General features: G+C 38.6%; 1 protein-coding gene across 3 annotated transcripts in view; it reads right to left on the bottom strand.

Moving 5' to 3' along the window:
* Nucleotides 1–13,745, bottom strand: part of SSR1 (signal sequence receptor, alpha) — a 43,758-nt gene that overhangs the window by 29,508 nt on the left and 505 nt on the right. For all 3 annotated transcript variants that reach the window (XM_005857872.2, XM_014548316.1, XM_005857873.2), the window contains exons 2-6: nucleotides 11,272–11,384; nucleotides 5,702–5,789; nucleotides 4,244–4,506; nucleotides 2,335–2,411; nucleotides 1,400–1,478 (exon numbers count right to left, since the gene is read on the bottom strand). In XM_005857872.2, coding sequence (XP_005857934.2) covers nucleotides 1,400–1,478; nucleotides 2,335–2,411; nucleotides 4,244–4,506; nucleotides 5,702–5,789; nucleotides 11,272–11,384 — 620 coding nt within the window. The remainder of the gene's footprint in view (nucleotides 1–1,399; nucleotides 1,479–2,334; nucleotides 2,412–4,243; nucleotides 4,507–5,701; nucleotides 5,790–11,271; nucleotides 11,385–13,745) is intronic.

The raw sequence follows: 13,745 nt of genomic DNA, 5'->3' as shown, positions 1-13,745 counted from the left end.
TGGAGCAGGTGAACGGGGGCACCAGCCAGTTGCTGTCATCAGGGCGAGCCTCTGGTGGTTACTGAAAATTCTTTGCTTCCGCCCGCCGTGGTCCTGCTGGGTGCTCACACCTGCTGCCAGTGCTGGAGCTGCCGCTCGCACCTGCTGCCAGCCCTGATTGCCCGAGGGCTTCTCCACCTCCCCCTGCTCCTAAGGGGTGATCAGGGCAGCAGCCGCTGCTCACACCTGCTGATGGCACCGGCCCCAATCGCTCTGTGCTGTCAGCGTGAGTGGTGGCAGCGGGAGTGGCATGATGGGAGGGGCCGGGCGGGGGCTCGGAGGATGGATCAAGACCTGCCTCTGTGCTCACTGTAGCCTTGCAGCCCACAGTTCCTTTCAAGGTGCACGAATTCATACACTGGGCCCCTAGTTTTAATATAAGGGTCTAGTGGATAGTAATATATTTGACACAAATCATGTTACACTTTCTCATGAGAGAAATATGAGTTGTTTTGCAGGGTCAGAGAGCAAAGTGAGATGAGGACAGTGGTGGAATTAGCCACCATGGTAGAGAGAGAAACCACGATTACAGTAGGTGCTCAGTGTCACCACTTTACTACCCAAACAAGAAAACAAGTTAGATAGAACAAATACAATCCAATTCATTATTTTTCAAATGAAAAGACACATTTATTTGCTAATTAGGAATTATCCTTATAGTTAAGAGTACTGAAGCAAATATAAAAGTTTCCATGCTTACAGATAAAATAACATATTCTTGAAAAAGTGTAGTGAACAGAAAAATGAAAGTTTATGTCTGAGTTTAAGAAACAAGTGGCCCTAGCTGGTTTGGCTCAATGGATAGAGTGTCAGCCTGTGGACTGAAGGGTCCTGGGTTTGATTGCAGTCAAGAGCGCATGCCCAGGTTGCGGGCTCGATCCCCAGTTGGGGATGTGCAGGAGGCAGCCAATCAATGATTCTCTCTCATCATTGATGTTTCTATCTCCCTCCCTCCCTCTACTTTCCTCTCTGGAATCAATAAAAATATATTTACAAAAATAAAGCATTAAAAACAAAAGAAACAAGCATTCTAGTATAATTTAGAGTTACAATAAGAAGGTAAAGATAACTCTGGAGGGTACAGACTAAGGACACTAATTGCACATGTATAGAAAAGTCTAAACAAATCCAAGTCACATGCCCAAGGTCTCACCTTTAGGTTTTATTTTAAAAGGTACAACAAACCAACAAATAAACAAACAAACATATAAATAAGTAAATAATTAAATAAAGTAAAAGGCACAACAAACCTGTAAATATACAAATTCATAGTGAAAGCAAGAAGTCATTGGATTGAACTTAAGTTAGTACTGTAACAACTTCTGAAGTATGGCTATAAGATTCGTTCACCTATAATTACCTTTCTAGATTCCAGGAGTTGATGAAGGCCAACAACAACCAAGAGCCCAAGACCAGCAAGGAACATATACATAAAGATTCTAATATAAAAGGAAAAAATATAAACTGGCTTAATTCATAGGAACTATCACAGCTTATTAAAACTATAATTCTTGTTTAACTTAAAAAAATCATAGCTAATTACATCTACAGGGTGTGGCAAAATTAGGTTTGCAGTTGTGAGTAGACGCATTATAATTTATTAATCATTGTATTATTTTACATACGAACAACTGTAAACCTACTTTTGCCCCACTGTGTATAATGTTAACACTAGATAAGCTTTCCAAATAACTTGTTGGTAAAAGGAATAAAATAATTTAATTCAATTTAGACCCAGGTAATAAGTCTTATAAATTTTTTACTTTATTTCTAAGAATTTAAAAAAGCAATTATATGATCCCAAATTAGTAAAACTGCTTTATAATAGTATTAAGTTTGTCTCCCTCAAATATTAGATCATTTTGCAGTTTGATTTAAAAATTACTTTTGGTGAAGTTCATCTAAGTATACAGTAAGAAATAACTCATCATTTACAAAGAACACATTTTTTAAGATAAAATCTTATGATTTACATTTTCAATAGCAATTTTAGAGGCATGCAACTTAGATTAGGCTGGTAATCAGTTTAAGAGCATGGGGTGCAAAAGATTTTAGAAGAGGGGAAGGATGGAAAGCTAAAGCTATCTTTTTAAAACAAATTTTTGTCAATTTCAACTATCTTTCCTAACTTGGTATGAATAGCTATAAGAACCATCTAAAGTATGAATTTACATAGTTAGGATTACACCAAATCTATAGTCCATTTCATTTCCATCATTTAAGAAAAATAGGTTGATAGGAGCAAACCTTCCAGCCCTACAAGATCAATATCTACAAATTTCAACTTTCACTTACGTTTCTCCATCTAAGCCATCCTCTCTTTCAATAATTGTAACTGTTTGATTGAAGACAGCATCTTGAAATACATTGCCCTGTTTACAAAAAAAAGAAAGAAAAATTCCCCCAAACTGAAATGCATTGAAAAAAGGAAAGCCTATAAGAATTCTTAAAACCATTACTCTAAGAGATATATGATAGCTTTCTTAACACTTAGAAGACAAGATTCAGTCATACCTAATGGCACTAACTCGGTGTCAGGGATTCAACATTATGATGTTTGTTATTTTCTCCTATGAAATAAAAAATGCTTCCAATTTCACTAAGTTGTCCCCCACTTTCTTTTGGGTTGGGGGGAAGGGAAGTTGAGGAATCAGGGAAGTAAAACAAAAACAAGATAAAATGTGCAGAAAGAAACAAATCCCACAGAACACTCTTATAACGAAAAGCCCTACGTTCTGTTGGTGTAACCTTCCAAAACAAGAAAGACAGAGCATGAACATTTATAGAATAGCAGATCATTTTAGGAACTAGACTTGAGCTCTGGCTGGTGTTGCTAAATGGTTAGTATCAGCTCACACACCAAAGGATCTTGGGTTCAATTCCCGGTCAAGGGCACATACCTGGGTTGCAGGTTCGATTCCCAGCCCCAGTCAGGGTACATTCGGGAAGCAACCAATCAATGTGTCTCTCTCATATTGATATTTCTCTCTTTCCCCTTTGCTCCCTCCCCAGAACTCTCTCTAAAAATCAATGGAAAGACTATCCTCAGATTAAGATTACCAGAACAAAAAAATTAGACTTGAACAAGTCAAATTCATGTTCTAAATTAACAATGGGTTGGAAATAAATTTATAATAAATGGGTGCTTTTTATTATCAAAATATTTTTCTGTTGTGATCTTGAAACAATTTTGTTAGTTCAACACAATTTCAGTTTTCAAATACATCAAAATCACTGGAACAAATACATAGTTAGCCGTTTTCAGTGTTTGATTCTTTGCACAAAGGTAGTACTTAAAAAGTTACCTATTGCTAAACTGTAATTATAAAAGTTTTACTTCAAAATCTTGCAATTGGCATTCTTCTGTTGACAATTTCAAGAATCAGAATACTGATGAAACTAACATTTAAAATGGAACTGAAACTACATATATGCCTGATAGATTATGTTTTCTGTTTGAAATATATAATTCTTCAAGTCACTTAACTATAAAGTTGAGAAAGCGTAATATGTTATTTTGAAGGAAAAATGAAAAACCTTCTACTCTCTACTAAGAAATTTTTTAAAAAGAAAAACTTAATTGCAGCACCAGAAATTTAACTAAGATATAAGGAAAAAATGTGGACACTACAATAATGAAAAGTTGACTAAGTTTCCAAAAAGGATAAAATTTCCTTCACTGAAAAGTTTTTGAAAAGGAAATGGGTTTAGATGTGCTCTTATCTGAAGGTGGACATAATAGTTGGGATCCAGAGGTGAGCTCCCAGTAGCACAATTGTGCTAGGTTTCTCTTATTCATTCATTGGATATATACCACCACATATTAAAGACCAGAAGACAGCAGAGCTTCCTTAGGCTACTTGGATCTCATAAACCATAAACATTACTGCTAAACCTATATTAAAAATAGCAGACTCCATTGTGGCTAACTTTCCTTTTAAGATCCAGCTCAAGTTACTTCCACTTTAATACTCTAGCACCTCACACTTATCTCTAGAATGTATCACTTATCATGCTGTGATATAGCCTGCTTACATTCATCTCCCCCAGTGGATTATAGACTTAAAGACAGAGACATGCAATTTATCTTTGCCTCGTTGGAGTTTTAACCACAAAACAGGCACGTGAATGAGTAAACACGGAATATTCAAATGTCAATTGTCCTCACCCATCTCTAACTAAAAAAAAGTTTAGAGGGCCTTACGTTCAAATCTTTGTAGTTCAGATTGATGACTAGACCGAAGGGTCGTCCACCCATAGGCTCTGCAGGAATGAAGGAGTACTCAAAAGTTGCCTGTCTCTGGGGTGGGACTACAGTGTTCAGAGGAAGAGCTGTGAAATACTGAATATAAAACTGGTAGTCCTGCGGGTAACGGAATGAGGCATCTAGGGATTCAACAATAAAATCTTCTGTGCCCTTGTTTGTAAAGCCTACCAGGAATTTCACAATGTTATTTGCTGGAAAATCTGAAAAAAAAAAAAAAGAAAGAAAAGAAAGGAAGGAAGGAAGAAAGAAGAGAGGCAAGATTAGAACATGCTCAAAGGGCATAAAATAAAAAGTATGACATTACTCATGGATTTTGGCACTCTTTCCCAATACATGTAGACTTGGTTTCAGAATCTCTTTCAATGGAGCAACTGGTTCCAGTCATCCACTAACTAGTAACTGGTATATAAACTGAAACCCTTGTCTATACTCTAGCATTCCAACTTAAGAGCTGACCTGAGTACCTCAATTTCAGACCAGATCACATCCAAATTATGTAGTCTAAGAAAGAGTCGTGTACTTTTAGTACGATTATCTTGCAGTGAGACTATCTGTCTTTATGAAGTCACACCCCACCCCCCAACTCAGTATCTGTTATCTATGCAAATAATGGAAAGAAGAATGACAGATAATAAATTGGGGAGGGAGGGAATCTCTTAATCAAATTAAACTTTTTGTAGGCATAAAGTTGGAACATACGTGGGAATAAAATAGAAAACTTGAGAAGACCAAAAAAATTAGTAACTTCAAAATATCTCTTCAATAATTATACTGTAGTCTACAGAGCTGAGTTTCACCCAGTACAGCACAGGCTTTGGGGTCAGACTGATCTGGGTCTAAAACCCTGTCTCCACACTCTATTTACTAACTGGGTAACACTGGACAAATTGTTAACCTCTCTAAATCTCAGTTTAGCAATAGTAACTAACCTCAGAGGATTTCTGTAAGGATTTAATAATACATGAAAAGCATTGAGAACAATGCTTGCCATAGCCTTCATTAAATATAAGCCATTATTTACTTTCTTTTAATGTAATCTAGGCTCCAACCAAGGCCTAATTGTAAAGATTTAATATTTCACTAATGTTTCCACTCAAAATACAAGTTACTTTACTGTGGCAGTTTGAAAACAGTTTAAAACAGTTTCTTTCGAAAGAACATTTAATTTCTAGTTAAAATGGATAGTTTTTCTTTTCCTCCTTAATTTAAATGCCAGGAATATTACCTTACAGACATGGGTATTCATACATATATGAGAGTTTTTTCCCCAAAATGTATATTTAAACTTGCAAGAAAGGAAGATGCATCTTAAGCATTAATAACACTTCCCCCAAAAGTGACCTTGTTATTTTAAAAGTTTCTACAGCTGAGTCAAAACTAGTATTTCTCTATTACCTTCTCCTTTCACAAATAGGATAGTTGTATCTGCACTTGGTGAAGCTTCAGGTTCACCAGATACATCTTCTTCCTCTTTATCTTCTGCCTAAGAAAAACAATATTAAAAAGGGATTACTACGGGGGAAAATACCACCATATAAAAATGACTTCACTGCCCTAACCGGTTTGGCTCAGTGGATAGAGCATCGGCCTGTGGACTCAACGGTCCCAGGTTCGATTCTGGACAAGGGCATGTATCTTGGTTGCGGGCACATCCCCAGTGGGGAGTGTGCAGGAGGCAGCTGATGTTTCTCTCTCATCGATGTTTCTAACTCTCTATCCCTCTCCCTTCCTCTCTGTAAAAAATCAATAAGATATATTTTTAAAAAAAAATGACTTCACTAAGATTTGGGACAAAATATTGCCTCTCCAAGGCTTTGTTGGGATTAGCAGTGGTATGAATTTTATTGTATCTCATCAGTCAAAATAAAAAATTCTAGACAGTGTATCTTGAACAGAAATGTGCATACCAAATCCCCTGGGATTTTGCAGATCTGATTCAGATCTCAAGTGAAGCTTAAAATTCTATTTCTAACCAGCACTCAGGAAATGCTGATATTGCTGGTACTCAAACCACACTTTGAATTGCAAGGTTCTGGAGTGTGGGCTGGTATACTTTTTCGGTAAAGGACCAGGTATCAAATTTTTGGTTCTGAAAATTATAAGGTCCTTATTGCCAACTACTCAACTCTGTGGCTGCTTTCTATGTGGCTACCCTGTAAAAGCAGACACAGACAACACACAAAAGATAGGCAAAGCTGGACCTGGGGTGCAGCCACATTTTGCTAACCCTGTTCTAGAACACCTTATTAGCCTACAAAGACTTCCATCCTGATTAACAGAACAGGACAGAAAAACTGTATCATTTACTATTTCAAGAAGATGCTGGTAAAGAAAATTTTCCTGTGAGAATTTGTCATATAACCGGAAAAAAAATGATAAAAAAAGTGACCAGATCATATTTCATACTGGGGTAATGGAGATGCCCTAAAACTTGATTAAAGCTGCACAATTTGGTGCATGTATTAAAAATCATTAAATTGTATGCTTAAAACAGATGAGTATTATGATAAACAAATCATATATATATATATATTTCTCTAATATGCAGTGTCCCCTCGGGAGTTCGACCAGGAGGCCTGGAGTTTGATTGCTCGCTATGACGTGTGCCGACCGCCAGGTGGCGGTGCGGAATGAAGGAAGGCCCCGGCCAGCAGCCGGAAGGCCCTGATCAGTCCTGATTGCCGGCCAGGCCTAGGGACCCTACCTGTGCACAAATTTCATGCACTGGGCCTCTAGTATCTCAATAAAGCTGTTTTAAAAATGTGAACAAAATTTAGTTTAAAACTTTAAACCTCAGTGCAGCATTTCTAGACCAAAGACAGGAAGGCAGGAACCATAAGCTGTAGTATAAAGAGGAAAGTGTAGACTTGAGAAATAGTTAAGAGAAACCATTCCTAAGATTTGATTAATGAGTTGTGCAACAAAAAAGAAAAGTAGCAAGGCACAAGCTTGAATCACTGGAGCCATTATCAAAACAAGAAATAGTTTATGAAGGTAGGATGGACAGTGTATGCTGAATTCCAGTTTGGACATACAAAATTTGAGCATCCAGCTGGTGCTATACTGCAAAGCGCTGACAATACAGGTATAAAGCTCAGTAACTGTAAAGTAGATGGCTAGAAATTAGATCTGAAAGTCATCAATATAAGCTGGTGGTGGCTAAAACCATGGGTTTCATCAACATTAAGGGGGTGAGCAGAGGGAGGAGAGAGAAGGTAAGAGAGACCAAGCAGCAGCAGCTGGGCAGGGAAACTAAGAAGGTGCAATAAAAGCCAAAATGAAGGGACTCAAGAAAGGGGTAACAGGCCCTGGCAGGTTTGGTTCAGTACATAGAGCTTCGGCCTGTGGACCAAAGAGACCTGAGTTCAATTCAGTCAAGGGCAGGCTCCTGCACGGCTGGCCCTGGTTTGGGTGTGTGCAGGAGGCAACCAGTTGATGTGTTTCTCTCACATCGATACTTCTCTTTGTCTTTCCCTTGCTCTAAAAATCAATGTAAAAATATCCTCAAGGGAGGGAGGAAGGAGTAATGGGCCAATGCTAAAAATGGTTCAAACAGAAAAACAATGGCAAACAGGCCTGGAATTTGGCAATTAGGTCACTGATGACTTAGCAAGAACATTTTTAGCAGACACAGGTGACCAAACAACTTAGAGAAAAAAGTGAAATGAGCAGAAGAGAAAAACTGTATGGTTTACTGTTTCAAGAAGCATGCTGGTAAAGAAAATGTAGAAAGGATAGGTGAATAATATACTTAGAAGTAGGAAGTGGAATATTTGATAGAGTCCATACTTCATGGCCTTTACTTTCTGACACTGAAGGCAACATTGCTAGTAAGACAGAAGAGGACTAATTTTGAATTTGAAAGTGATAAATGTCTGGAATGTTAGTTGTGAAGAACTGAAAAGTAGATGGAAGTAAAGGTAAACAATTCATTTATTTTATAGCCAATTAGCTTATTATAAGATGTATATTGCTTAGTACCTGCTACCTGGTTATACTCTAGAACAGCGGTCGCCAACCGGTGGTCCACAGGGTCTGAAAGGTTGGCGACCACTGCTCTAGAATAGTTTGGCTATTACAGACTATCTGCAGGAGAGTCAAGAAACTGATAGTACTATGGAGATGCCCTCTGCACCTGGAGGGCAGGCATGCAAGAAACTTTTCACTACATACCTTGCACCTTTTAAGCTCTAATCCACTTGAATATAGTATCTATTTTAAATAATAATACTAATATTTTGTTAGTGTTACTACTTTAGTGCTTGTTTCAATAAATATCAAAACAAAAACTGCTATCAGTTCTCTTAAGAAAAATACTTTCAAAGAATGATGACATTCTACATTGCAACCCTTGGTTTTAGAGACTAAAGGATAATCGAGGGGGCAGAAAAACCCAAGGTGACTTTAAAAAAGAGTTTACACTGAAAAATTTTAAACCAATTACTTGTATCTAAACCGGGTGTTGGTAGCTCAAATCTTAGGGAAATCTCCTTTCTGTCCTTTGACTACAGACATAGTCCCGGTATCAAAGGATCCTCCCATATCCACCAATTCTTTGATGTCTAAGGCAGCTGTGTTTAAGTTAATAAGACAAATCTTGGGTAAGAACAATAACAGGAGAAATTCTATGGCCCTCAGTTCTGGAGGTAACTTTTGTAGCAGCTCTTTGCCTTACAGGCCTATCTTTTTTATTTTTTTAATATATTTTATTGATTTTTTACAGAGAGGAAGGGAGAGGGATAGAGAGTTAGAAACATCGATGAGAGAGAAACATCGATTCAGCTGCCTCCTGCACACTCCCCACTGGGGATGTGCCTGCAACCAAGGTACATGCCCTTGACTGGAATCGAACCTGGGGCCCTTCAGTCCCCAGGCCGACGCTCTATCCACTGAGCCAAACCGGTTAGGGCTAGGCCTATCTTTTTTAGCCTGCAGGGTTCCCTACAAGTCTACTACTGCTGGTACCATCTAGTCTAAAGGAAGGAAACACTTACCCAGCATTTTGCTTCAATTTGCCCTAACCACTTTCTGATTTGAGAAAAGCAACATAGAAAAAGGTACTAACACTTCTGAATTAACTGGCCAGGGTAAAGAGTGGACAATTTGAGTTATTCTCTCAATTATAATACTCAAGGCAAGGGAGATGATCAAGGGATAGAAAAGTTCTGGCTAACCTGAAACTATAACAAAGATCCAACAGTTTCCTCTGCTACTCTTTCCTCCACAATAAATACATTCCAGTGCTAGAGATCTGAAGTAATTTCAGAAAACTAGAGGCCCGATGCACAAAATTTGTGCAAGAGTAGGCCTTCCTTCCCCTGGCTGGTGGCACTGGCTTCCCTCTGGCACCCGGGACCCAGTCTTCCTTCCGGCTACCAGCAGGCACCCAGGACCCGGGCTTCCCTAGCAGCCCTGGCTTCGTCCAGAAGGTCGTCTGGTCTAATTAGCATATTACGCTTCTATTATTAGAGATGATCTTATCACTAAATTTCTGTGCATGCCCACATTTCAGAGCCCTAAATACCATCTCTAATCCTCATTTTCTGGATGGATTCTCTTCGGATGTTCATTCCAAGTTATCTTACCACAGCAGCACTTTTAGAAGAGTGAAGTTTTTGTTACCATCACTGATGGAGGAATGTATTTATCTAGTTAAAGTAATGCATCGAATGAACTGCGTTGAAGGTGCAGAGCTCTAATATAAACCCTTAATGTATGGATATGCATACATATGAAAGGCTTGACACAAGGTAATCAGTAAAGGTAGTTTTCTTAAAGGAGGGGGAATTAGAAAAAACACAAAAATTAGTAGGGGTATTCTATTCAAGTGAAACAGTATGTGCAAATGCATAGAAATGGTCATTTAAACATCAACAAAATAGCAAGCAGATTAGCTTAGTTGGAAAGCATACTCCATAAAAATGAGGACAAAAAAAGGGAGCAGTATCTATATACAAGGCCAATTATTTTGATGTAGACATAATAGAAAAATAGGGACTAGGTTTGATCTCAGAATAAAAAAATCACAAAATCTAGAATCACAAGTTTCTAGGTTCAGGTATGGAATAATGAAGAGAAAGAAAAAAAATGTGTGGCATAGATTACAGTAGTCCAAGAGAGGAAATGAAATTAGCTAAAAGCATGCTGCAATAATCCTTATTCTAGCCCAATATTTTTACTGTCATACTATTTATACTAATAAAAGGGTAATATGCTAATTAGACTGGGAGACCTTCTGGACAAAGCCATAGTGGCAGGGCCGAGGCAGAGGCGGTTAGGTGTTTGCGGTTAGGAGCCAGTGGTCCTGGATTGCGAGAGGGATGTCCGACTGCCTGTGGGCCTAAACCGGCAATCGGACATCCCCTGAGGGGTCCCAGATTGGAAAGGGTGCAGGCCCAGCTGAGGGACACCTCCCACTAGTAATGTTATAATAAAAGTGTCAGAGTTGAATGACTTCTAGAAATCTTCTCTAAGCCCTTTACTCTCACAGAACATACTGTATATACTGTTTATAGTCTGCTCCTTACCCCTGGACACTACTCCAAGAACATGAGCTACATGACAGCAAAGAAAACACCTGGTTTGTTCACCCAGCATCCAAAACAGTGCCTGGCACATAAATAAATATTTGCTTGTTGAAGGAAAGAAAAAGGAAACTGAGACCCAGAGAGACAAGTTACCCAAGATCAGAAAGCTAAGTAGTATGTATCCCAAATCTATCAACAAATGGTCCACTATATTGTTACTCTAACAGAGTCATGTCCATATGATCTCCCTCCCTATTCCAGAAAATACTAATAATCCATCCCCAATGACTGGCCCCTATTATCCAAACTTCAATTCACACCAACCACAGTAATAAGCCTCTAAAATCAAGAACTTTAAAGGCAAATTTATCTATAATGTATCTGCACTTGGTGAAGCTTCAGGTTCACCAGATACATCTTTTCCTCTTTATCTTTTACCAAATCTGTTGGTTCATCTTCTTCCACTTCTGCTTCATCATCTTCATCTTCAATTATTGAATCTTCCACTGTTTCTTCATCTTCTGTAAGATCTTGAGCTGCTGCTACTGAGCCTAACAATAAAATATAAAACAACCAGTTACCTACCCTGGAATACTAATGTTTTTTCATCTCAAGAATAGTGAACAAAAATTTCCCCTTGGAGCAGTTCAATCACGCAGTTTACTTGAATGATGCCAGATTACAATGCATATAAGAATATTCAGCCCTAGCTGGTTTGGCTCAGTGGACAATGCATTGGACTATAGACTGAAGGGTCCTGGGTTTGATTCCAGTCAAGGGCACATGCCTGGGTTGCGGGCTTGATCCCCAGTAGGGGGCATGCAGGAGGCAGCTGATGGATGATTCTCTCTCATCATTGATGTTTCTGGCTCTCTCCCTCTCTCTTCCTCTGTAAAATCAGTAAAAAAAAAAAAAAGAATATTCATATTTTATCTTAGTAGTTTTAACAACTGCATGTTAATTTTAATGGGAAATGCTGCTTAATTTTAAAAAGCACCTAACAGTTGAAAAAATGAACTCCTGAAATTAAAGATGCCTTAAAGTTCAAATAAAGGACTTCAAGCAATTTTGTCAAGCAAATGAAGGAAAATAAGTGTTTCAAAAGAAATCCCAAAATTTAATCTGTCATTATCCATACAAAATAAAACAAAAATACTCACGGCTAGAGAAAAACAGCAATCTAAATATCTAAGCAAGAAACTTTGTTAATAGAGTTGACTAAAACCCAAACTCTTAGAATTTGATAACATGTAATTCCAAGGAACAAAGATCTACATGGCGCTCATGTGAAAACTAGCTGACATAAAACACACTATTTAGTAAAAAACCTATATTGTTAACTTCAGGGTTGAGAGCAGAGAAAGCATGCATTTATTTTTGCGGGTGGCTTCAAACATGTTTTAATATACTTTATTTCCCCTACACTTAATATGAAAATAAAAGTTAGGCATAACTATAATGCCAGGAAAGTATAAATCACAGTTTTATATGCAAAAGTATTCTAAATAAGTCACATTAAATCTATTTCAGGCAAGACCCTCAAAAGAAATTTCAAATGTCTAGCGACTCTCCCAACATTTCTCAGAAAGAATGATGATGTGGCAGTTCAGGACAGGGAAAAAAATGTGGGAAAGGAAGCATGTGCATATGCTGCAACACCCAGGAGAAACAGCACACGTTAAGGGCCATGTATTTTAAGTCTTTTCAGTTCTTCTTCCTAAACAAGTCATTTTAAAAAACTAGTTAAAAGACACACACACACACCCCTACCCCAAAAATAAAGAAAAAATCCTAAAGAAATGAAAAACTAGTAAGAAAAATATTTAGGTCTGACATAATAATTTAAAGTTGTCCTTAAACTCAGGATTGAGACATAACAGCTTTTCACCCTACATTTCAGTGGATACTAAAGTATTTTAATGTTACCAATAACATTTCTATGCCTATAAAATCCAACAATTTTCAGTTTGAAAAATTTTAAAGGAAACATCTTTTGAAAGAAAGAACATTATTCACAAAAAGTGTTTAAAGATACCCCGTTCAGTTTAGATACTGATGTTTCCTTAAAAGAAAAAAAGTTTTAAACCTGAAAAAATATAGTAAGTAGAATTGGCAATTTTTGTTAAGAGAGAGAGAGAGAGGGGGGGGGGGGGGAAATCAGCAAGCAAATGGTAAGGGAAAAGAATCCCTCAACCTGCAAATGAATCCCTTAACAGTTCTGGTTACTTTTCATACTTGGTTTTCCATCCACTGAATAGGAACCAGTCACTTCACTTTTTTTCACTTGGAAAGCAGCCTGTGGGTACCTGTCACTATCACGCACTCTGCCTCTCAGCTCGCTTCAGCTGATGGGAGCAGAATCCCAGCTCTCATCCAGTCAGACTACACTTGACAGAGCACAGAAATCGAAGTTCATGAGAGAATCAGGGCAAGAAGCCAAGTCTACACATTTTTAATGTTCTGCCGTGCGGGTTATTTCCACACCAGCTTAACCGTGGGGAGGAATAAACAAACCTGAATAAAACATGTAAAACTCGAATGAGACTATATTTTTCCAGGACACAGTGCCAAGATACAAAAAAAAAAAAGGTTACAAAAAAAGAAAGGAGAAGAAAAAGGGGCCTAAGCAATAGACAGCCCACGGAGATCCTCCAGATCCCCGCCTGGGAGTGCGGGGCTGGGCAATGGGGCGAGACCGGGGAGCTGCTCTGAAACCGGGACCCCCGGCAGCACCCGGGGCCGGGGCTGGCGCCCGGGAAGAGGACCAGGAACGAGCAAAGCGCTCCGAGAGCTCAGGTGCTGAGAAACAGAGGCTTCAGCAAATGAATGAAGGGGACGCCGAGCGGGAAACGAAAGACACGTCAGCCCAGAGCCGAGGCAGGGGGTGGAGCGGCGCCGCGGCGGCCGGGAGA

The sequence above is a fragment of the Myotis brandtii genome, unplaced genomic scaffold (genome assembly GCF_000412655.1).
Source record: "Myotis brandtii unplaced genomic scaffold, ASM41265v1 scaffold1144, whole genome shotgun sequence".
NCBI classification, from domain to species: domain Eukaryota; kingdom Metazoa; phylum Chordata; class Mammalia; order Chiroptera; family Vespertilionidae; genus Myotis; species Myotis brandtii.
This window is presented reverse-complemented; position numbering and strand designations above follow the sequence as displayed.